The sequence below is a fragment of the Cadophora gregata genome (genome assembly GCF_030347475.1).
Source record: "Cadophora gregata isolate MNR1 chromosome Unknown scaffold_7, whole genome shotgun sequence".
Taxonomy (NCBI): domain Eukaryota; kingdom Fungi; phylum Ascomycota; class Leotiomycetes; order Helotiales; family Ploettnerulaceae; genus Cadophora; species Cadophora gregata.
The window spans coordinates 704,833-729,584 of NW_026695930.1; the positions used below are offsets into that span (position 1 = coordinate 704,833).

General features: G+C 25.9%; 2 protein-coding genes across 2 annotated transcripts; both read left to right on the top strand.

The window, feature by feature from the left end:
* Positions 1–20,494: 20,494 nt before the first annotated feature.
* On the top strand, positions 20,495–22,034 carry ONS95_012995 (uncharacterized protein; the record flags this gene model as incomplete). Its single annotated transcript, XM_058506620.1, has 5 exons — positions 20,495–20,893; positions 21,036–21,210; positions 21,327–21,540; positions 21,598–21,680; positions 22,006–22,034. 5 exons carry the CDS (start codon positions 20,495–20,497, stop codon positions 22,032–22,034), a joined length of 900 nt encoding a protein of 299 aa, XP_058357350.1.
* Positions 22,035–22,716: 682 nt separating this feature from the next.
* On the top strand, positions 22,717–23,424 carry ONS95_012996 (uncharacterized protein; the record flags this gene model as incomplete). Its single annotated transcript, XM_058506621.1, has 2 exons — positions 22,717–22,822; positions 22,892–23,424. 2 exons carry the CDS (start codon positions 22,717–22,719, stop codon positions 23,422–23,424), a joined length of 639 nt encoding a protein of 212 aa, XP_058357351.1.
* Positions 23,425–24,752: the final 1,328 nt, after the last annotated feature.

Consider the following 24,752-nt stretch of genomic DNA (forward strand, 5'->3'; position numbering starts at 1 on the left):
AGACTAGCCTCTTAAACTTACTAATATAGATTAGCTCTTTACTAATACTAGTAGACCTCTACGAAATACTACAATTATAAAGATATATATAAAAGCTAACTTAATTATAATACTAAGTAAAGACAATAAACTAAATTAATATACTCACTCTATTTAAAGGTAAAAAGCGTAAATTAAATAAAAGGGGTTTAAGTCCTATAAAAGTTAAAAAAGAGTAAAAGGTAACTTATAATCTAAGATTAAAAGTTTATTATAAAATATATTAAGCTATTAAGTAGAAAAGTTAATATTATTAATTTGATTTTTTCTAAAAAAAAAGAGATATACTTATATATTTCTTCTTTTATTTCTTATTTAAAAATATATATAATATACATCTAGATTATAGTTAAGAACGACTATTAATCTAATTAAGAATAAATATAGAATAAACTTTTATCTTACTTTAGTTAGTACCTTAGGCGCTTAGGTTAGACCTTATATTAGTAATATTTATTATCTATAAGAACTCTTATTTAATACTATAATAGAGAATTAAAGACTTTTTCTCTCTTGATTCTAACTTAAGTATATTCTAATACTTCTTTATTTTAGCTCCTTAGGCTTCTTTATTTTATATAGTCTTTATAGTACTTTTCTTACTCTTATTATATATTAACTATAAGATCTTAAATACTAAAAAAGGTTTTAACTTATAATCTTATTATTCTTATAATAATAATAATTAGATATATAGTAATAAAAGTAATTATTTTACATATAAGAAAGAGTAATTATATATCTAGATATATAATTATAATACTAATTACTATTAGTAATAGTATTAATATAATAGTAACTTTTATTACTTTTATTAGAGAGTATAAATCTAATATATTTAAGGTATAAATAAGTAAACATATTTCTTATAAGTATTATTAGTATATATTAATAATATGAATTCGAAGAAATAATTATTTAATAAGTTAATAAAAAAATTACTTACTTTTAACTCTCTTTATAAAATTAGTCCTTTAATATAACTTAGACCTTATTAAAAGCTTAATAAGAGTAGAAGTAATTATAGACTTATAAGAGAACCTTAGAGTAATAATAACTCTTTTTATTTTATTAAATTTAAATATAATAATTAATAAGAGATTATTAATAAGAGATTATCAATAAGACATTATTAATAAGAGGAGGATAATATAAATAGCTTAATAAGTAATTAATTAAATAAATATATAAAGTAATCTTAAAAGAAGAAGAAAGCTTATTATTATTATAATTAATTTTATTCTAAAGAAAATTAAAATATAAAGTAAAAGCAAGAGAGAATTAAATAAAAAACTTATTATTATTATCTTTATTAAATTAAATAATAACTTTTTTATTAAAAGTAATATCTTTACATTTTTTATTAATAATTTATATATAAGTTAATTAAAGTGAACTTTATATATATATAAGAAATATATATGTTTATTAATAATAATTATATAAAGAAGTAAATATTAAAAGATAAAAATAAAATATAAGTTCTTTTATTATTATTAAAGGTAATTTAATTAGGATTTAAACTTTAATTCTTATTAAATATAGTGAACTTCTTATTTAATCTTATAGTATATTTATTTCTAAATCTATAAGTTACTTATACTTACTTTAGTTTAATTCTTTAAGATTTCACTTTATACTTAAGTAAGTCTTAAATTAAATATACTTATTAATAATTACTTATTATCCCTTGAATTACTAAGTATATATTCTAGTTTAAAGGTATCTTTTAAAGTTAAAAGTCTAATTATAATACTTAGATTTTTAATATAATCTTTTATTCTTAAGTTCTAATTCTTATTATTAATAAGTATAATTTAAGCTTACTTTAAGAGCTTATAAAGACTAAGTGAAATCCTTTTAATTAATATATTTATATACTTAGTTTATATATTATTAAGAATACTTTTTATATTACTTAAGATATATTTTATTTATTTATCTTTTTATAAGAGCTTAATAAGTAAATAAACTTCTTAAATAAAGATCTTTACTTCTTCTTTTTGAAAGATATAAAAGCTTCTTTTATTAAGGTAAATATTCTATATAATAATAATATAATTAAGCTATAGCACTTAGATCTTATAGATATTAAAAGTATAAACACTTATAAAGTAGCTTATATATATATATTAACTTTAAACGCTCTTTTTTCTTTTTTAAGTATTTATTCTACTATTAGTAAGTATATTTTATATGTATATATATAGATTTTATTTTAGTTAAGTTTAAAATCTATAGTTATATAAACTATAATCATAAGATTATATTACTAGAAGTAATTATAAAACTATTAATGATTAACCTTAAGTAGTAATCTTTAATTTTACACTTTATTAAGATATTTATTATAAAGGTAGATACTTATTAAAGTATATTTTAATTTAAGTTCTTTAAGGAGATTTATAGATAATTATTTCTTTATTATTTATATAATTATTTCTTAATTAACTTATTCTACTATATTATTTAGTTTATATATAGTAGTAAGAGAGAGCTTAAGCTTAATATTAAGCTTATTTACTTATATCTTATATCTTATAAATCCTTAAATTATAATAATTACTTTTTCTTAATTATAAGAGCTTAAATTAAGTATATACTTAGTACTTAATTAAAGCTTTTAATACTTTTAAATACTTTATTATAAGATTTTAATTAAAGTATATAATTAATAAGTAATTTACTATATTTATATTCAAGTATTAAAAGCTAATAGTAGTTTTAAATGTATTTTAAGAACTTAAATAGATCCTAACTAATCTTTTAGAATAGCCTTATTAATGTTTACTTTAATAAGTAATAATATATAACTTAAGTAGTATATATTAGTATATAATATTTATACTTTAAGTATTCTATAGTATTAATTATTCTTACTTCTTTTAAGGCTTTTATTAGCTTTTAAAGAGTATTTAGACTTAAGTATCTTAATTATAAATATTATACTATCTCTAAATTTAAGCGGGATTTATTATAATTATAAAATAAGTGAAATACTCAATTTCTTAAATTATTTTCACTTATAAATACTATAATACTAGCTATATTAAATAAGATTTTATAAAGGTTAAAAGAGTAATTTAAATACTTATTATATTTAAAGAATATAAGATTAAGTTTATAAATAAACTATTAGACTATTAGATAATCTTCTATAAGTGAACTATTATTATATTATTTAAGTATATAATCTATTTTATAGTATTATAATTTTATATTCTAAAGATAAGCTTTTAAAATAATATTTATATAGAATCCTTTAATTATAGTTATGTTTATAAGTATAAAGTTAAAAGTATTTTTATCTATTTTAATAAGTATATTTCTAAGTATATAAGTATTATATCTAATAATTAATAACTAAGAGCGTTTATACTTTATAGTTTTATATAGATTTACTTTTATAAATAAGCTTAGTTTTAATAGAGAGTTATTATTAATAAGGTTAATAACTTTATAATTATTTAAAAAAAGTACTTATTAATAAAGAGTAATATTTATAAGCTCTTTAAGTAAAGTAGACTTTAAGTTAAAATACTTAGTTTAAGTCTAGAAATATAATAATATAATTATTATTAAGTTATCTCTTTCTTCTATTTATTAGATTTCTAAGGAGGAAGCTTTTTAACTTATTTAAGGATTTATTTAATCTTTACTTTTATAGAATACTTTTAATTTCTAATAAGAGTAATAAATTAATACTTTTTTTAAACTTTATTTTAAGTAGCTTTTAGTATTTATTAATAAGTACTTATAGATTTCCTTTAGCTTCTTTTTACTTAAGTTTAGTTTATACTTATTAGTATTAATAGAAAGGTTTTTATATATTATTAATTAGAGCTTATTATAATCTTTAAAAGTTTATTTATATATTTTATTATAAGAGTATAAGTACTTTTTTTAAATACTTAATTTATTTTATTATTAGATTTTAAAGTAAATAAACTTTATCTTTTATTATTTCTTCTTTTAAAAGTAATAAAGTAATTATATCTTTTACTTTTATTACTTATAAGTTTATAATATTATATATTAACTTCCTTTATATAACATAGTTATATAAGCTATAAAATAGTATATAACTATTCTCTTTTAAGATTATTAGCTTCTTTATATTAAACGTAATACTTATAGGATTATATATAATTAAAGTTACTTATAATAATTAAGAAGTTTATAATTTAAGTATTTTATTTATATTAAAAATATAATATAAAATACTCTTATATATAAGCTTTTAGTAAAATATAATTTAAGTTTTAGAGTTAAGCTTAAGTTCTTTTATTAAGTTAAGTAATAACTAGTATTTACTCTTAATTAAGGTTTAAATAATATTATTTATTTAATTTAGAATATATTTAAGTAATTAAAAAAGTACGTAGATATTAAAGCTCTTATTAATCATAACTTTTATACTTATAATCTTAAAGTATCACTTAGTTATTATCTTTTTAATTTATTTATAAAACTTTTAATATTAAGTTATTTAGAGTTATTAAATCTTAATATTTATCTTTTAAAGCTTTTATTCAACTTTCACTACTACTTTATAATCTAAAGCTTTTATTAAAATATCTTATATTAAAGCTTTTAAAATAACTTAAAGAGAACTCAAGCTTTCCCTTAAAAAGCTTAATAGAGTTCTTAAATCTTATATTACTATTTAACTTATAAGCTCTATATTATACTTATTATAAGATATTTTATATAATTTTATCTTATAAGTTATTATATTAGCTATAATTTACTTTATAATTTAAAGAAGCTTATTAAAGATTTAAGTAAAAGAGAGAATATCTAAAGCTTTTAAATTAATATAAAGTAAAAATCTTAGAATATTTATACTTAATATTAAATACTTTATTTAAGTAAGGAAATCTTTTAGTTTTAAATATATGATATTAGTACTAAGTAATTATTTAGATTTTAGATCTATTAAGAAAGTAAATATATTTATAAAAGAATTATAAAGATTTAAAAATTAAGAAGTAATTAAAAGTTCTTATTAAAAGCTTAATTAAAGTAATAAAACTATATATATATCAAGTACTTAAGAGATAAATATAGCTCTTAACTATTATATAATAATAAAGTAAGCTTTTATATAATAAAGAGCTTATTTAATTAAGTAGAAGTTATAATATTAAAAGATATATTTAAAAGAATATTACTTATTAGAATTAAGAGCTAAGAATATATTATATATATATAATATACTTACTAAGTATATACTAAACTTAAAATAAGCTTATATAGCGCCGGTATTCGATATCTCTTATTAATAAGAACCCTTAGAACTAGTAAAACTACTCTTAAGAAAAATACTTTACTCTTATAATAGTAATTAAAGCCTCTAAGAGCTTTAAAGAACTCTAAAAGCTAGTTAAATATTAAAATAAATAAGATAAAAACTTTTAAAAGATAATAGAAATACTTATTAACTTAATTACTAAGTTAAAAAAGCTAAAGCTATCTAGCTCTTAATAATAAGCTCTTAACTTAAAAGATAATAATAACTTTAATAATAATAAATTATCTAAAAATAACTAAGATAATATCTCTTAAGTATTAATAGAACTTACTTTTATTTACTAAAGATACTATAAAAGACTTTTACTTAAGTAGTATATTAATAAGTTCTTTAATACTTTTAATAGCTTAGAATAATATACTTAATTTACTTTTATATATTAGCTTTAAGTTATAATATATAACTATACTAAAAGTAATATTTAGAATTACTTACTCTTTTAATTTTAAAGTAAGTACTATAGATCTTTTTATAAATACTAAAGAAATACTTAGTTACTTTAATAATATCTATAATAATACTTTTAAGTAATAAGATATTAAGATAGCTTTAAATAAGCTTTAAATAGTAGTAAATAACTTCTTTACTAAGTATTACTTAAAGTTCTTAAAGCTTATTTAAAATACTTATATCTTATTTATTAAAAGCCTTATTACTTATATCTATAACTCTTTATATTTAGCTTTTAAGAATTAAGTAATTTATAAGTTTACTTTTAATAGAAGTTTCTAAGATTTTATATTTATAATAGATTTCTTAACTTTTTTTTTAAAAAGAGACTTAATTATCTTTTTACTTTTTTAAATAATATTCTTATCTTTATTATTTTAACTTTTATAATAATACTTAAAGTAATTCTTCTATTTCTTAAAGCTATTATATATTATAATTATAAAAAAATAAGTTATATTATTAAGAATTACTTAAAGCCTTATATTATAATAATTATAAAAGTTAAAGTCTTAAAATATTACTTTAATACTAATCTTATCTTTAAAAAGAAAAAAGCTAATAACTTAAAGAAAAAACTCTTAAAGTTAAAAAACTTAAAACTTTAAGAGAAAACTTTTTTTTACGTAAATACTTAATCTTAAAAAGATTAATATATATTAGTTAATAAGCAGTAAAAGTTTTATTATCTTTTATATATTATCTTATAATAATATTAAAATTATATTACTTATACTTTTTAACTTTAAAGTAAATAGTTTTACTTTTATTAATACTTACTTTACTAAAGACTTTATAAGGAAATTTAATATAAAACTTACTTTTTTATTTAACTCTATATAAGTAAGAAGTTATAATAAATAAGCTAATAATATCACTTCTTATATAATTCTTTTAAATATCCTGATTAATTAATATATATAGAAAAAGATCTTATTTATATTCTTAGATTTAAAGAATTATAAAATTATCTTAAAGTAGACTTAAATAACTTATTTCGATATTTAATTAAATATTAAGAATTATTATCTTATTTAATTATATAATAAGAATATCCTTAAGATCCTCTTTTAACTATTTTAGCTCTTATAAGATACTTTATAATTATTAGACTTATTATAAATATAAGTAACTAATTAATAAGATATATTCTAATAATAAGTAGTTATAAATATAAAGAATACTAATAAATACTTCTTTTATTAAGTAATAATTTAGGCTATAGAAAATATAAAAGAGCTAGCTTTTATAAATATACTTTTTATTGAGCTTTAATACTTCTCTCTTTTTTCTTAAAAGTATTATATAATAAAGTAAGAAACTTAAAAGAAATACTATTAAATAAAAAAGAAATAAAACTAATAATACTAAGAAAATTAAAGATTTATCTAAGAGTCTTTTATCTTAATATATAATAGGTAAGTATAAAACTTAATCAAATAAATAAAAAAGAAGCTATTTACTTTATATAAACTCTTTTTTATAGTCTTAAAAAACATAATATTACTTTATTAATACTTAATTTAAAAAAGAAAGACTCTTTTAAAGATAGATATTACTAAGATTAATATTATAAGATTTTATTATATCTTATAACTTCTTAAATTAGAATTCTTTATAATAATATTTAATAAAATTAATAAGGTAATTAATTAAGTAGCTTAAAAAGCTAAGTTATAAATTTCTATTAAACTTAAAGAATTATATAAAGATATCTTAAAGAAGAAGCCTTCTTATTAATATAAAGAATTTATTAGTACCTTCTTAAAGATAACTATTAACTCTCTCTTAAACCTTATCTTAAGTCTAAATTATAAAATTAAACTAGAAAAGAATATTAACTATAAATATAACTCTTTATATTAATAGAATAAAATAAAGCTCTGAATAATAAAGAAGTACTTAAAAGAGAACTTAAATAAGAGTTTTATTATTTTAAGTTACGCTTTATTTACTTATTAAATTTTTTATTAAAAAGCTAAATAAAGATCTCTACTTTTATATTAATTATTAAAAACTAAATAAGATTATTTAAAAGAATAAGTATCTTTTACGTCTTATTAATAAAGTAGTTATATAATTAAACTAAGCTAAAATCATTACTAAGATTAATATTTAAAGTATATTCTATTAAATTTATATAGATCTTACTTTTAAAAAATATATTACTTTTTATACTTAGTATAAGAGTTATAAGTATAAAGTAATATTATGTAATTTAATAAATAGTCTAGTTATGTTTTAGTAATATATAAATAATATACTCTTTAATTACTTAAATAATTTTTATACTACTTACTTAAATAATATTATTATTTACTTTAATAATCCCTTAGAATATAAGAAATATATTAAGAAAGTCCTTTAATACTTATAATAATATAAACTTCTTATTAATATTTAAAAGAGTAAGTTCTATATTAAAAAGATTAAATTCTTTAGCTTTTATATTATTACTAAAGGAATTAAAATTAACCCTAAGGTAATAATATATATAAATAACTAAGAACGTTTTAAGATAAATTAAAGTATTTAATTATTCTTAAGATTTTATAACTTCTATTAGAAATTTATCTTTAATTATAATAAAGTTATTAAACTACTAGTAGAACTTATTAAAGCTTTAGTTTTATTTAAGATAATATTAGCTTAGTTAGTTATATTTTAAGCTTTAAAAAAAGTTATTTTATTCTCTACTTACTTTAAATATGATAATATATTATAAAAAATATAAATTAAAACTAATACTTCTAATAAAGTAATCTTAAGAGTATTATTAAAGAAGTATAATAATAATTAGTACTTAATTATATCCTTATCTAAGCTTATAACCCTTATTAAACTTAACTATAATATTTATAGTAAGGAAATACTAATAATTATATATTCTCTTACTTATTAAAGAGTAAAACTAATATTATAAATAAGATATTAATAGTTCTAAGTATTCTTAGATTATAAAGTACTAAAATACTTTATAATTATTAAGAGGTTTATAAGATAATAAGCTTATTAGTTAGAGATTCTAATAGACTTTTACTTTATTATTATATATCGCTTTAAAAACTAAAATATAATAATAGATATATTATTATAAAAAGAATATGATATTAATAAATAAATTAAAATAAAAGATAAACTATATACTTAAACTCTAATCTACTTAAGCTAGTTAGACTTATATACTCTAAAAGAACTAAAGAAGCTTTTAAATATATATTACTTATCTTTAGTTAAGTTTAAGCTAAATAATAAAACTAATCTAATTATAAAGCTTATTTATATTAACCAAATTTATAAAGCTCTAATAATTTAATAAGAAGAATTAAAAGAACTTAATTTATAATATAATAGTTAGTGAAAGTAAGTGTTACGCGAAAGTAAGTATTATACTAGGAATTCTATAGAAAACTTCTAATATTATAACTACTTATTAGTTTTTTAAATTTTAAATTAGTTATATCTATTATTTATACTATTAACTATTAAGTATTATATTTTTAAGCTTATTATATTAATTAAAGCTAGATTATTTTACTTTTAAAATCTAAATATCAGATTTAATTTTCCTTTAATTATACTAGTAAAATTAAGCGAAAATCAGAAACTTTTCTTTATTTTTACTATTTTACTTATTACTTTTACGCTTTTTAAGCTAAACTATTAAAAATATTATAATATTAAAGTGTAAAAGTAAGGCTTTTTATAGAGCTAATTTTTATTATTATTACTTAAGTATTTATAAAGTTATTTAAGTTTTTAGTTCTAGCGTAGTACTTACTTTCGTATAATACTTACTTTTACTAATTATAAGCGAGAGCTCGCAGCCTCACAAAGAGGAACCGACTATTACTCTCTACGAAAATAGCTTACTCTTATTTAAAGGTTAATTATAAGTCCTAAATATAAATAACTTATATACGCGATTTATCTAGTATATTTATAACTAAGTTTCTATTACTTACTTTAGAAAGTCTAAGATATTTAGCTTACTTTATATTAAATACTATTAGCTAAGTATACTAAAAGATATAGTTAAGTTTATATTAAATTACTTGGCTTATAATAAAATAAACTATTATCAAGATAAAATATTAAAGTACTTTTATTCTTTATTAATCTTTAACTACTTATAATAATACTTAATAATAAACTTTAAGAGTATACTAAAAGATAAGTTTAAGTATAATTCTATACTTATTATAATAAATTATTTCTTTAAAAAAGTAATATTAATCTCTTACTTCTTTATATATATAACTTATAACTTAATATAACTATTTATCTTTAATTATTAAAAGTTTAATAAACCCTCGGAAATAATAATATTAAATAAAAGTCTATAATTTATTTTCTTCTTTTAGAATAAGTTTTACTAAATCCTTAGTATTAAAGTTAAACTCTTTATTATATATTATACTTAAATAGATAATTAAATAGAAATTATAAAGTAATACTTAAATTAATACTTTAAGCTTTTTATTAATTATTATTAAGATAATTAATCTGAGCTTTTATTAATAATAAATTATACTTAGTTAACTCTATTATATAAGTCTTTAAAAAGTAGATAATTACTAAAAAGCTAAATATTATTAATATATAAGTATTTATTTATTACTATAAGTAAGCCTGAAGAAAAGCTTAAGAGTTCCTTTATAACTAATAAGAAAAGAAGTAATAAGATATAAATAAATTATATTAAGAAGTTAACTAAGAAATAAGTAATAATAAGAAACTAGAAAATATACTACTTAAAGAAGAAACTAAATAATTAATAAGTAAGTCTATTTAAAGTTCTTAAAAAGAAAAGTTACTTATTTTATTTAGATCTTTTAGTTTTAATTAAAGTTTATCTTATCTTTTTTATAAATAAACTTTAATAATATAATAATACCTTATTTCTTAAGTAAGTACTTTAAGAATAAGAACTTATTTAAGTAAATATAAAGTAAGAGTAAGAAATCTAAAATATCTTAAAAATATACTTTAAATAAGATAAGATTCTACTATCTCTCCCCCTAAATAAACGTTAAACAGAGGATGTAGAACCCTCTAGAAAATTAGCTTACCGCTTCTAAATGCAAGATAATATAAATATTATTGATTTCCTAGTATTTTATAGAGCCGCCTTATATATTAATCATAGCTTAATACCTCTTCTACTAAGAATTATAAAGTCCCTTTATGAAATCCTCTAGAATAGCCTCCTACGCCTCTTATGTAATTTAATAAAGCTCTTAGAGAGGTATTCTTACCGCGTTGTAATACGCTATATAATAATAATGTTAGATCTAATTCTTTATCTAATTCTACACGTGCTCTATTAAGTTAAGGTCTAGCGAATAGTGTAGGAACTTAATATATCGTATATAACGTCTCTCAAGGTTTATATATATAGCTTACGATTAGTAGTAGGAGGCGTTATCTTATATCTAAATAAAGTAATTACTTTAATTCTCTTTTATTTAGATAAATATCTATATATTATTTAGTATAATTATATTATACTTAGTAGAATTTATTAAACCTTATTCTTTCTCCTAAAAGATAGCTAGTCTTTTCTTTCTAAGTATAATTATACTATGAAATATCTAGGCAGGTCTTTTACTATATTTATACTATAAACACTTAGCTTAGTATCGATCGGAACTATTCTTTTTATAAGTAACGTAGGATTGTATATATACTTCTCTAAAGGCTTATACTTCATCTAAGAATATCTATTAAAAGACTTATTTAAGAGACTAGTGTTTAGCTTCTTCTGTAAACTTAAGACGTTCTCTATAAACCTTAGGATTATCTAAAAATCCTTTCTTTATAGAGACTTATCTTTTATAACTTACGAGCTTAAAACTAGTCTAAATAGCTTGTTCTTTATATATACTAAACTTAGGAACAAGAGACGGAATATACTTTAGTGTGATATACTAGTAGGAAGGAGACTGAAAGAGCTAATTATAGAGCTTTATTTAAGTAGGCGTATTTATCTTTAGCTTTTAAAAGTGTCTAGTTTAGTACTTTTAAGAGGTAATTCTATATTCTTTAGCTTATTAGATTTACTAAAGAGTATAACTTAGCTTTAACTGTATCTCTTAAGGGTCATAGCTAAATTTAAGAGCTGTTTTAATACGAATTCGGTTTGTTTAAGAGGTAAGAGGAGTATAGACTTTTCGAATAAGTATCTGCAGAGAGTAAGAGCTATTTTAAGAGTCTTAGGATTACATTAAGGCTTAAGAGAATAGAATAAGCGAAGGTAAAAGGGAATCGCTATTAGAGGCCTACGAATTAAGTACTTTATAGATATATTCGACTCGCGGAGTCTTTAGAGTATAAAGTAGGCTCTAAATATCTATAATATTATCTGCGAGAGGTGTTATAATAGTAATTATATTATAAAGATAAAGTTAAGTTAAGGTATAGAGAGAAGAGCTTCGCTTTTTCTACTAGTAGAGGGTTATGTAAGTAGAACGTAAGGGCTATTCTAGAGGGTTTTATAACGATTTGATTAGCTACAGGCCCTTGCGCAGCTCCCTGGCTCAGAAGCCTGTAAAACCCTCTGTTTAACGTTTTTTTAGAGGGAGGGATAGTATAATATTAAGTAAAATAGAAAAAGCTTAATTTTAACTTTAAATTCTACTTTACTAAAGACTTTATAACTTATTTATATAAGCTTTAAGATTTTTATTAAGTTAATTTTATAGAACTAAGACTACTTAGATTACTTCTTAAGTAGCTAATTATATAAGAAGTAAAAGATAATAATATATATAATAAACTAATAGATAATACTATTATATATAAAGTAAATTATAAGAAGTTTTTTTATAGCTTAAAAATAAGCTTTCCTTAAAGAGAGAAGTAATATAATAGATTAATTATAATAGGTTAGTTATATAAATAAGACTAATAGTTTAAAGCTATAAAGCTAGAGTTATATAATAAACTTAGGACTAGTTTAGTTTACTAGTAGCTATATCTCTTCTACTTATTTTTAAAGCTTTTTAAGAACCTCTTTCTTCTATTATCTTTTTTACTTTATATTATAACTACTAATAAATATTTATTATACTATTACATTTATAAAGCCTTTAATATTAAGTTATTTAAGGTTATTAGATCTTAATATTAGTCTTTTAAAGCTCTTACTTAGCTTTTATTATTACTTTATAATTTAAAGCTCTTATTAATATAACTTATATTAAAGCTTTTAAAATAACTTAAAGAAAACTAAAGTATTTACTTAAAAATCATAATATAGTTTTTAAACTCTATATTACTATATAACTTATAAGTTTTAATTTATACTTAATATAAGAGATTTAATATAATTTTGTTTTATAAGTTATTATATTAGTTATAATTTATTTTATAACTTAAGGAAGTTTATTAAAGATTTAAATAAAAGAAAGAGTATTTAAAGCTTTTAAATTAATATGAAGCTAAAGTCTTGAAATATTAATACTTAATACTAAAGACTTTATTTAAGTAAGAAAACTTTTTAGTTTTAAGTATATAATATTAGGATTAAGTAATTATTTAGATTTTAAATTTATTAAAAAGTAAATATAATTATAAAAGAATTATAAATATTTAAAAGTTAAAAAATAATTAAAAGATTCTAATTAAAAGCTTAATTAAAGTAATAAAACTATATATATACTAAGTACTTAAGAGATAAATATAGTTTTTAATTATTATATAATAGTAAAGTAAGCTTTTATTTAATAAAAAGTATACTTAATTAAATAGAATTTATAATATTAAAATATATATTTAAGAGAATATTACTTATTAGAATTAAAAACTAAAAGTATATTATATACATAATATACTTACTAAAGTATATACTACACCTAAAATAAGCTTATATAGCACTAGTGTTTAATATACTTAATTTAGAATTATATATTATAATAGTATAGATTATTATATTAATATCTCTAGTTATTATAGTGAATATAATAACTATTAAGCTAAATCTTTTAAAGCTTCTTACTATAGTTTATATTAATTCTCTATCTTTTTATAAATATATTATAAAACTTAATATTATAAAGAAGAAGTATCTAATAATTATTTTAATATAGAAAACTAATAGAGATATTATAAATTAATAAAATATATAATTCCTATAATATTATAATAAAGATTAGTTTGAATAAGGTATTTTAGAAGTTTATTAATACTAACTAGTTACTAGTAAAAATAAAAGAATAAATTAAAAGGTTAACTAAAGTTAATTTAAACTTATAATAAAAGTATTTTAATATTTTTTTTTATTTTTTATATTAATTTCCTTATAACTCTCTTTTATAATTTATTTATTTCTTCACAATTAAGTAAGATATAATAATAAGAATAACTTTGATTTTAAGATAATTACTCTTTAATTTAAAGTATTAATAAGCAGCTTTATAATAATACTTTAATAAGAACTAATTATTAGTTTACTATAAGAAGCTACTTTTATATAAAAGTATAAGAAAAGTACTATTATAAAGAACTAATTATAAAGCTAATCTAAAATAAGACTTAAAAGCCCTTTATATTTATATATTATTTCTATTATTACTTCTATTACTTTCTTTAATTGTAGGATTAAAGACTACTACCCTTTAGTAAAGCTATACCTCTAGGTAAGATATATTAAAAAGTAAACGTATATTAAAAAGTAAGATTTCTTAAGAGCCTCGCTTTAGAGCACCTTAGTCCTAATCGAAGTCGCTTAATTCTATATAATTAAAAAGTAATAATAGTATATTTAGTATACTTTAATAATATATAATACTTATAGTTTTTAAATATAAGTAAAAAGACGTAATTTAATAGGAATTTATTTGAAAAAAAATCTATATATTATATTATAGTTATTAAGTATTTCATAGAATATTATACGAAGAATCTTACTTCTTAATATATATTTACTTTTTAGTACACTTTACCTAGAGACGTAGCTTTATTAGTTAAGTAGAGTCTATATCCTATAATTATTTCTTTAAAGATAAGAAAGTAAAAGAGTTAGATTAAATATTAAAGTATTATTATTATTCTTCTTTTCTTTAAAAAGCTAATTAATTAATATAAAACTAAAAGACCTACTATTTAAATTACTAGTATTACTAAAACTACTAAGACTAATAGCTAAATCTTTTTTTAAACTAAGTCTAAGATAACTTTAAGTATTTAGTTTTATTTTAAAGTACTTTATATTAACTAAACTATTTAATAAAGCCTTTTACTTTTTACTAGTAGCTACTAAGTACTATAAACTATAAGCATCTCTTAGAATATAAGCTATTAGATTATAAATTATAAAGGGAAATAAGACGAATCAAGTAAAGAAAAAGAAATACTTATAATATTCTATTTCATAATTCTAGATATTTCCTTATATAGGAAATATAGCTTTACTAATATAACTATAATAGCTAATAATACTATCTTTAGTATAAGAGATTTAATAACTATAATAATATTTTAAAAAGTAATAGTAGCTTCTTTAATAATAACTTAATCTTTACTAATAATAATACTAATAAAGATATAATATTTTCTAGCTATATATATTAGAACTTATTTTTATTAGTAACTAAGGATTAGAATTAAAAGAGTTATAAAAGAGATTTAAATAAGAGAATACTTATAGTAAGTTTATATTTATCTTTTTATTTTATATAATACTAGTACTTCTTACTAAAAGAACTCTTAAATTTATATAATCTTTTATTTTTGTTTTAATAATTAATAAAGCTAAGGTATTATATATAAAATATAACTAAAAGAATACTAAGAGAGTAAAGGATTAGTATTATTTATATTAGTAAAAACCTCTATTATTATAATATCTTCTAAAGAAATCTCTTAGTTAGTAAGAATCTCTAAGGTAAATAGTATTAATTTTAAACTTATAAGAGTTATTATTATTATTTAATAAAAAAAGAAAGGAGTTTTAAAAGAAAGTTATCTTTATATAAGTAAATATACTAAATTTAGACTTAATTTAAATATAATATAATAGTATTTACTATTATTACTATTATATTACTATTATCTTTTACTTTTATATTATTAATTATATCTAGATAAAATATTAACTCTCTGACTTTTTAAAGCTATATAATAAATTAATAATAATATTTAATTCTTTATATGTTTATTTATATTTTAAGATATTATTTAATAGTAAATCATAATTTATCTATATTTTTACTTATTAGTAGAATTACTTTTAAATAGTAACTAAATATAGTCTAACTATTAATTCTTATGATTTAAATATTTATTATTTTATTATATCTTTAGTTTCTTTTTTTTTTAAAGAAACCTTTTATTTCCAAAAGAAGTTTTACTAGTATTAGTCTATAGACTTATGTAATAGAAATATAAAAGGTAATTAAAAGAAATAAGTACTTTAGTTAAAAGAAGAACTCTCTATAAAGGCTAGCTAAGAGCTATTTGAAAAGTAATATATATTTTAACCCTTAGATACTCTTTATAATATATACTTTTAAATACCTTCAGATTAAATCTTTAATTTTAATATATATTAATATATACTTATTATTTATTTACTAGTATAATATTACTAATAATATAAAGTCTTTTTAGTTTTATTAATATGTAGTCCTATTAGGATAGTAGGTATTTACTTATAAGAGAAGTAGTACTTTATATCTTCGTAGATTTTTAAGTATTAGTAACCTCTAATAAAAAATCGTTTAATCTTACTACTAGGCCAAATTATTTATTAATAGTACTATTATAAGGTATTAGCTCTACTTAAGAGACTATTATATATTATTTTTATATCTTATAAATTCTTAATAGCACTATAAAATATTAAGCTTTATATAAGAAAAAAAATAATAGTAATTATTATAATAATCTTAAGTAGTGTTATTAAAAATAATAATCTAAAAGAGTAATAATTCAAAATCTCGAAGTACTATCGCTTAGTTATACTAATAACATAACCTCTCTCTACTACACTAAGCACTAAAATTAGGTGGCCCTACTATAATATATATATATACTAACTAATTAATCTTCTATAATCTCTCTAACCTCTTCACTTCTAATCTATCTAGTAAAGAGATACTAGAGAGTAAATATTAGTAAAGAAATCATAAAGAACATGATAGACTAACAATTGAGATAGTACCAAAGGCAACGAATATACCTAGACCCCATGTTATAGCTGTCCACCTAAATGTTTCTTTCGGGTACCCACCGAGCACAGGTTCTATGAGAGTGCCACCCGCCATCGCAGAGGTGAAAAGTCCATATGACTGTGCATAAGCGGGCTTATCACTATCGGAGACCTATAGAAGTAAGTAAACAATCCACATATAGTATCCATCTCTCGAGCATCCCCTAAGGGCGAGTCTCGACTCACATGTATATCCACGACAAGGAATAGGTCTACTGCGAGAGGGGATATAATTAAACTTGCAGCAGTACCTTTCTAGGATATCAGCCTACAAATATCACATTTGAAATTTCAGGTATTTACACACCAACAGCTACTAGGAGACCGTAGAGAAGCTATATTTATTCATTAGTGTTCTCGTGAACCAGTTGGAGGAGAATCATTGGAATAGAGGTCAAAATACATCCAAGGAAGGCAGGCTACACCGGACTACACGTGTCTGACAGTATTCCTGCCACAGGGCCGAGAAGTGTGTTTAGAACAGCAATAGCTAAGAAGCACAATGCAACCTTTAAAGAAGTCCATTCGAGAACCTCGCCTAAAAGAATAGGCAGTACTGCATCGAAACTCGCTATTATAACAACGCTGTTTGTAATTTAGTATTCGCCGGGAAAGACAATAATCCCGCGAGACAGGCGAGTTAACCGAGACAAATTCAAATCAAAATCAGAAAAGACAATCGAGGATATGAAACAAACTCACTGTATAAATACCCCGTATATTGCTGTTGCCACTCTGGGATTCGCGAGGAGGCTGAACATTTTCCATCTTGTTGGGGGAATCGGTAGAGGTTGTGAGCAGCTTGTCAGGAGTCTAGTGCTTTCTGTAGCATCGAGGGATGCTTCGTACTCCCTTGCCTCGTTCTTTTCAATCATGAACAGCCTTAATAGAATATCGACGAGCGCAGTTAATCCTATTAATCCCACGACAGCGAAGTGGCTAGTAAAATTGAAAGCAATGCTCCCAAAGAAAGGACCTATGAGATTTCTATAACTCGTCCATGATATGACATAGCCCATATAATATCCGATATCCTTAGGTTCGACTGTGTCTGCCACGATTGCTAGGCCAACCGTAAACACCACTTCCCGGATCAGTCGACAAAATACAGCTCTGAATTGCTTACACTTACCTGCTGCGGAAATGCCTTAAAGTATTCTACTAATAACTAGCATCTAAAGCTGGTTTGTGATAGCAAGAGTAGAGATACCACTAACTAAGCATACAAGTCCAAACGTATATGCCGACTTCCTAGATTTTCCACTATCGGAGATTAAACCCATAATTGCTACTAGAATTCAGCACAGCCTGAGTATAGTATCTGTAACTTCTAGTAACTCACGGGATCCTACTAGTACAACGGCACTAAATATCCCGAGGAGCCCAGACGTCCATTTCTGAACTATTAGTGTTAGCGGACTTCAAATCCACTAAATGGCTATTAGACGCTTATACTACTTTCAGGGATAACATAGTACCTATCTTACAGCGAGAAAGGTAAGACTAGCACAAACTGCAGAGGTTAGAAACCATATATTCATCTGAAGACGCAGCCCTCATAATAGCGTAAATGAAACTATCCTAATGTGTTAAGTTAGCTAAAGTATTGCTTAATACAATTCAAGTACCTAGAACTGACTGTGAATGCTGTAGCACAGATAGTGGTAATAATAAAGAGGTGTGAAGAGCGGAATTTGAGCAACCGAGGCAGCCGAGGATGAATCTGTGGTGTTCCGTTCAAAGGGACTGGATTCATTTTCTCTCCTTTCCCCTTCTCTCGATGATAATTTATGAAGTGTACCTTTGGCATTTATGTCCACAGAGAGCATCTAGATATACGTTGGGACCGAATATTTTGCTCGGCTTGTTAGGAGACTTTGCCGTTACTAATAGTATCTCCGAGATTAGTACCACCTAGGTAGGCACGAGTTATACTGACCTAAGTATTATGCTGTGATACGTGTCTCGCCAGTATGTGGCATATCCAGAGGCTATCGATTACTTTTGATCGACACGCTTATGTTGTCACCTACATTGCGTCAAGTCTAGTATCACCGGAGACGAGAACTCTCCGCTAAGACCCTTAAACTTCCCCTTGTACATAGAACTATGCGTAAAGAGTGGCAATAAAACGACACAAAGTACAACTACTAGTGGTAGCCAGTCTAGCATCCGGAGAGCGAAGATGTATATACTCGCTGCCGAGATTGCCGGTACGCCTAAAGTGCATCAGTGGCAGATCTGTCGAACTTATGACAGGCTATATAGACAGGATTATCTATTGCGACAGCTACATAAACTTAGCGGGGTTTTTGGCATACGTCCGTACGGAGGTATCCATATCCGTATTTGAAGCACGCTAATTTTGAATGAGGGGTACAGTACACCAGAACCTCATAGCGTACAGAAGGACATTAACTATAATATATATAAGAAACCTGTATTCTGTTGGCTTTAATCCACGAAATATCTGAAGAAAATGTTTCTGTAAAGGAAGAGCACTCTATAGCTAGGCAGGCAGCCGAGTTTACTAATAAGTAGGGCGTGCAAGAAGTACATACTACCAAGTAATGTAGCCATATGAAGGGGAGAATGAAGCATGTGATAGACAGACACCCATAACTATGGAGCCATTCGGGCAGAGAATCCGATGCCGACCGGTAAAACCGAAATGTTATGTTTACCCTCTGAATAAGCGAGGTGATGTAAGACCTTTCTTGTCTAACTACTAGCCGCCTTTGCGAAGCTCAATTTCGGCTAGCTTCGAGCATTGAAACCTCGTAGGCACAATTGAGCTGATTTTGTATGTCGTAACACCTCGATGCGAGCTGGTTACCTCCTCGTGTCGCTGTATGTCTCTAAAGCCAAGCTGACATTTAGAACTAGCTTCCCGAGGCACATGCTATGTCTTAACAATTGGCTCGTGGTAGAGGTCGTATCACCTTATGAGCACTGAGATAATGCCCTTAGATTCCTTTGGAAGCTATCGGGTAGGTCGCTACCTGAAGAGGAATATGTTTCCAATCAAAATATATGTATATCATTCAACAACTCACGTCTTCAGGTGGTAATACATCCCCGGACATCTAGTAAAAATGTCACGTCATAGTGAGAGAGAAATTTCTGCAGTACACTTGTTAGTCAATAGTATATCGGAAACCGTAGTAGCATTGATAAGATAGTGAAGTTCGTGGGGGTTACAAGGTCGAATGCAGTTATACTGTCTGACGCTCCATTGCATTGAGAATGCCTCCTCGTCGAAGAAGGCCTCCTTAGGTCGCATTTCCTCTCCCTAGAGACTTCTACACTATACGGCTCATGCGAATATCCGGCAAGACCATCAAGAATCGAACTACGTGCAACTAGCACGTTTCATTAGTATTTATCACGTAAGAATACCTCCGTCGGCTCTATTGTTGTATTATTGTCGCATCTTATATATGCCATCTCTTGGGATTTTGTACGCACCCCGAATAATTATGCTGGACGCCACTTCTCTGATCCCATTCAATCAGCCTTTGTCTTTGGGAGCTGAAATCGAACACGTTAAAGCAGCTGCTGGCGGCGGATGCCTTGGCGGTAATGGAGATTTCACTTGTCGTTATTCAGAATTCATCGCCAAACTCAATGGTCGCGGTAGGGTGTTTTTAACGACATCTTGCACGTCTGCCTTAGAGATAGCCGCGATAGTTCTTGACGTCAAACCTGGAGATGAAGTGATTGTACCTTTATATACCTACGTATCCACTATAAACGCCTGGCTGCTGAGAGGAGCAACTCTTGTGTATGTTGATGTTGAGCCGGCAACTATGAACATCGATCACAAATTGATCGAAGCTGCCATAACACCCAAGACAAGAGTCATTGTGGCTGTGCATGTGAGTTTGCTGTTCCTTCTATCGAATGTTTTTACGGAGATATTGTCACACTGATTAGGGATATATCATGATACACTCACGACTTATAGAGCCAAAATAAATTAAGAAGAGGAAGACATCATTACTAACCACGTGCCTGAAGTATGCAGGTGTTGCGTGCGAGATGGATAGCATCATGTCACTTGCCGATAGATACAATCTACTTGTTGTAGAGGATGCGGCTCAAGCCCTTACAGCCACCTACAAGTCACGCTGTCTTGGGTCCATCGGGGACATCAGCTGTTTCAGTTTCCACGAAACCAAGAACTTCACATCTGGTGAGTTATTCAGCCAATACCGTTCACTCACGCCGGGTATCGGAGGAGTATATTAACCCACATCTGTCCCCTGAATATGAACCCATGAACAATTGCTGACTTCCCGATCCTCGTAGGTGGCCAAGGTGGTGCACTATCCATTAATAAAGAATCGCTTCTCGCTCGTGCAGAGATCGTGTACGATAACGGAACGAACCGAATGCAGTTTCTTCGAGGTCTGGTCAGCCGGTATTGCTGGGAAGATATCGGATCCAACTTCTTCATGTCAGAGGTCCAGGCCGCATACCTGTGGGCTCAATTTGAGAAAGCACCCATGGTACAGAGAATACAGTACAGTATTTCAATTTACAGCATCTCTGATCTGAGCTAACGTGACCGGGGAACTAGTCATGAGTTTTGGAGCCGGTACGAAATTCATCTTCAGCCTTTGGCAAGCCAAGGTCACATAGTCATGCCCTCGGTCCCATCTGGTAGGCTTAATCCTCCGTCCCAGAACTAGTTTCCCCCTTTATCTTTTCCCTTGACCGCGGGTTGTCGGTAGGAAGCACAGTCATCATATTGATAATGCAATGATGCCCAGGCTGTACCCATAACGCCCACATGTTCTTCTTCAAGTTACGATCACTTGACCAGCGGAACGCTTTCATTCGTCACATGAAAGCAAACGGGGTAGTTGCGTCTGCGCACTTCGCACCACTTCATTCAAGGCCGTAAGTACAGGCCATATATATAATTATTTACGTACCTCGGACGAATATTTTTGGCTCATTGACTGACCCCACGTCTGATCTCCAGTATCGGGCTACAATCCGGTCGTTTTGTAGGCGAAGACTGTTTTACCACTCTCGAAAGCCAGCGTCTTGTCCGTCTTCCGTTACATTTCAACATGACCACCGAGGAACAGGATTTGGTGATTGCGGCAGCGAAATCGTTCTTTCTAGACCATTGCTAGGATGCTGCTAAGCTGCGGGCGTGAGAGTGGATAGGTTCTGCAGCTTCTGCTGTCTGGGAATGCAGATTAAATCATGTAACAGCTCGTATCAACGATCATCGGTATAGAATGCAAGTACTCTGAAGATCTAGTTCTCGGCCTAAGATATGCAGTTCAGGTGTGTGGCAAGGATGTCGTCTGATAAGGTTGCCGAGATATTTACCTTCGTATACCTATAGTAGGTCGTGAAGACGAATATGTTTACAAAAGCGTATTAGATGACTGGTGATCAAAAAGATTCTGAAGAGAATTGACATGCGTAGTGTGGTGTGACAGTCTAAATCGAGAATCCGCAGAGTAGAGGATTGTGTGACCAGCCTGGGAACGCTTTTGGCTCGAACTGAACGCTCACCGAACAAGCCGTTGTCCCGACCAGGTATCACTCGATTGGCTACTGACAACAACAAATATCACTTTCTAAGTAAGCTTGGAGTTCCCCCCTGCCCTTGAAGCTTCTCAGTCCAATTTTGCTGCTAACTATTGCTTCATCAACCTTATACGACGAGGCTCACAAGATGGTTGCGACACCCTTCCATCTGACCGCAACAGATCGAGCAACTCTCTCGATGTCAGATGAGGAATTTATCCCATATACGTGGACAGACCTCAAAACTGCCATAGGTATTTCCTTCTGCATCTGGTCACTTCTCATACGCCGATCTTATTTATCTAATAGCTAACCTCGACTAGCCAGACATGATCTCTCCATTTTGCCGCGATCACCATCAATCCTCCGCCGTTATATGGACTGGTCACAAGAGATTATTTCAAACAGAAGTTCCACCGCGACTTTCCTTCTCCAAAGTCGTCTATTCTGGGTCGATCCTGAGTCACCGCAGCCGCTGGACTGTCCGATCCAACCAAAGAACCCCGAACCTTTCGCTGACGAATCGGACTACAAGATCATCTACAACGACTGGCCGTATGGGTTAACAGATGATATAACTCATCTGGTTGTGTGGATGAAGACGCGACTAGCGGTCAATGAAGGGGGGGGATTGACATCCGAGTCCAAGTCCCTTGTTGAGGATTTCGTTGATCGAACTTTCGTTCAACGAATGCGCAATGATGGTGTGTCTGGGGATAGGGTTTTGTATTTCAAGAATCTCCCGAAGCTACAAAGCGTAGGTGCGGTGGAGCATTTCCATGTCCTTCTACGTGGTGCAAAGAAATGTCTGCTGGACGAGTGGACGCAATGCGATGTGCCCATATATCTAAGGTAGGGACGAAGGACGTCCTTTCGTTGAGCAGGCATATGAGCCTAGCTAACGAAAACATAGAAGTGTCGTTGATGTCTTCTAAGTTAACTACTTCGTATTCACAAAATCTCAACAAGTGCCTTCCCTGGAACGAAACAAAACAAAAGTTCGTCTTCTCGAAGTTCGAGTACATAAACTTGTCGCTGTAGTTTTATTTATGTACTTTTCTTGAAGTAATGTGCTGGGTATTTGATGCAACTTACCACCTTGTCGTACTTCTTCCCACCGAAAGGTACAATGTAGATTAGCCTCAGAGACTCAGAGTAGCTCCTACACCCGAATCTGAATGAATATATTTACAACTCGGAGCAACAGTAATGTTTAATACAATATCGAAGTTGTGATGATTTTCGTGTCATTGCTAGCTATCTTTCATCAAGCATTTAGGGTATATAGAATAAGAATCATCTCTAAATCATATTTAGTTAACGAACTTTACCCTGAAGTCATGCAACAAGAGTGAAGCTCAGTCTTACCAAAGCTTTAGAAGACAAAGCCGCAATCAGAGCTAGGGACCAGGGATTCATTTTTGACGAGGATTCGAGTGGTAGCAATGATTTTTCAGTTAAACTTATAAATTTACTTACACACGGTATCAAGAGTAAAAGTCATATGTGTTATAGCTCATTCTTCCCGGTAACTGAGCGAGTGGGGGTATCGTCTGGCGTAACTTCCTAGCTCTGTCGCCAGAGGTTGCCTGTAGTGATACTGAGGTTAGGCTCATACTAACTCTACTAACAGGACCAAAAGATCACAATATTCAGCCTGCGCTGAATAGGCTTGACTCATACTATACTGACTATTGCCTTACATTACCATTCTTAATAAGTATACCGAAGTGGGGAGAATAGACTAGCAACTTAATCCATATAGTGATTGGGAAATGCTTGAAAGTCCGAAAACCAGTTCAGATATACAGACAGCCAAGCTTGTATTGCATGATATGTGTAGCACTGGATAGTCACCCCGAGAGAGACGCAACAGACTCATAGCTACCAAAACGAGAGAGGTATACGTTCTCGCATGCAGTCATATCTATGCCCTCAAATACCAATCGGAATACAAATTTTGCAGGGCCCAAAGTTAGTGCACGTGCACTGTAGTACAAGCAACCTACAGAATCTTAGCGCCTGGCTTCAGCGCTGTGCCCTGTAAAATTGTTTTTCTGGCATTAAGGTGACATGTCGACAATAATCCTTGCCATTAATCCTTAGAGGCAAAGGCAGGTGCAAATGGACTATCCCCTGACGGTCTAATAGCGATTATTTTTACAAGAACTGTTCCATATTAAA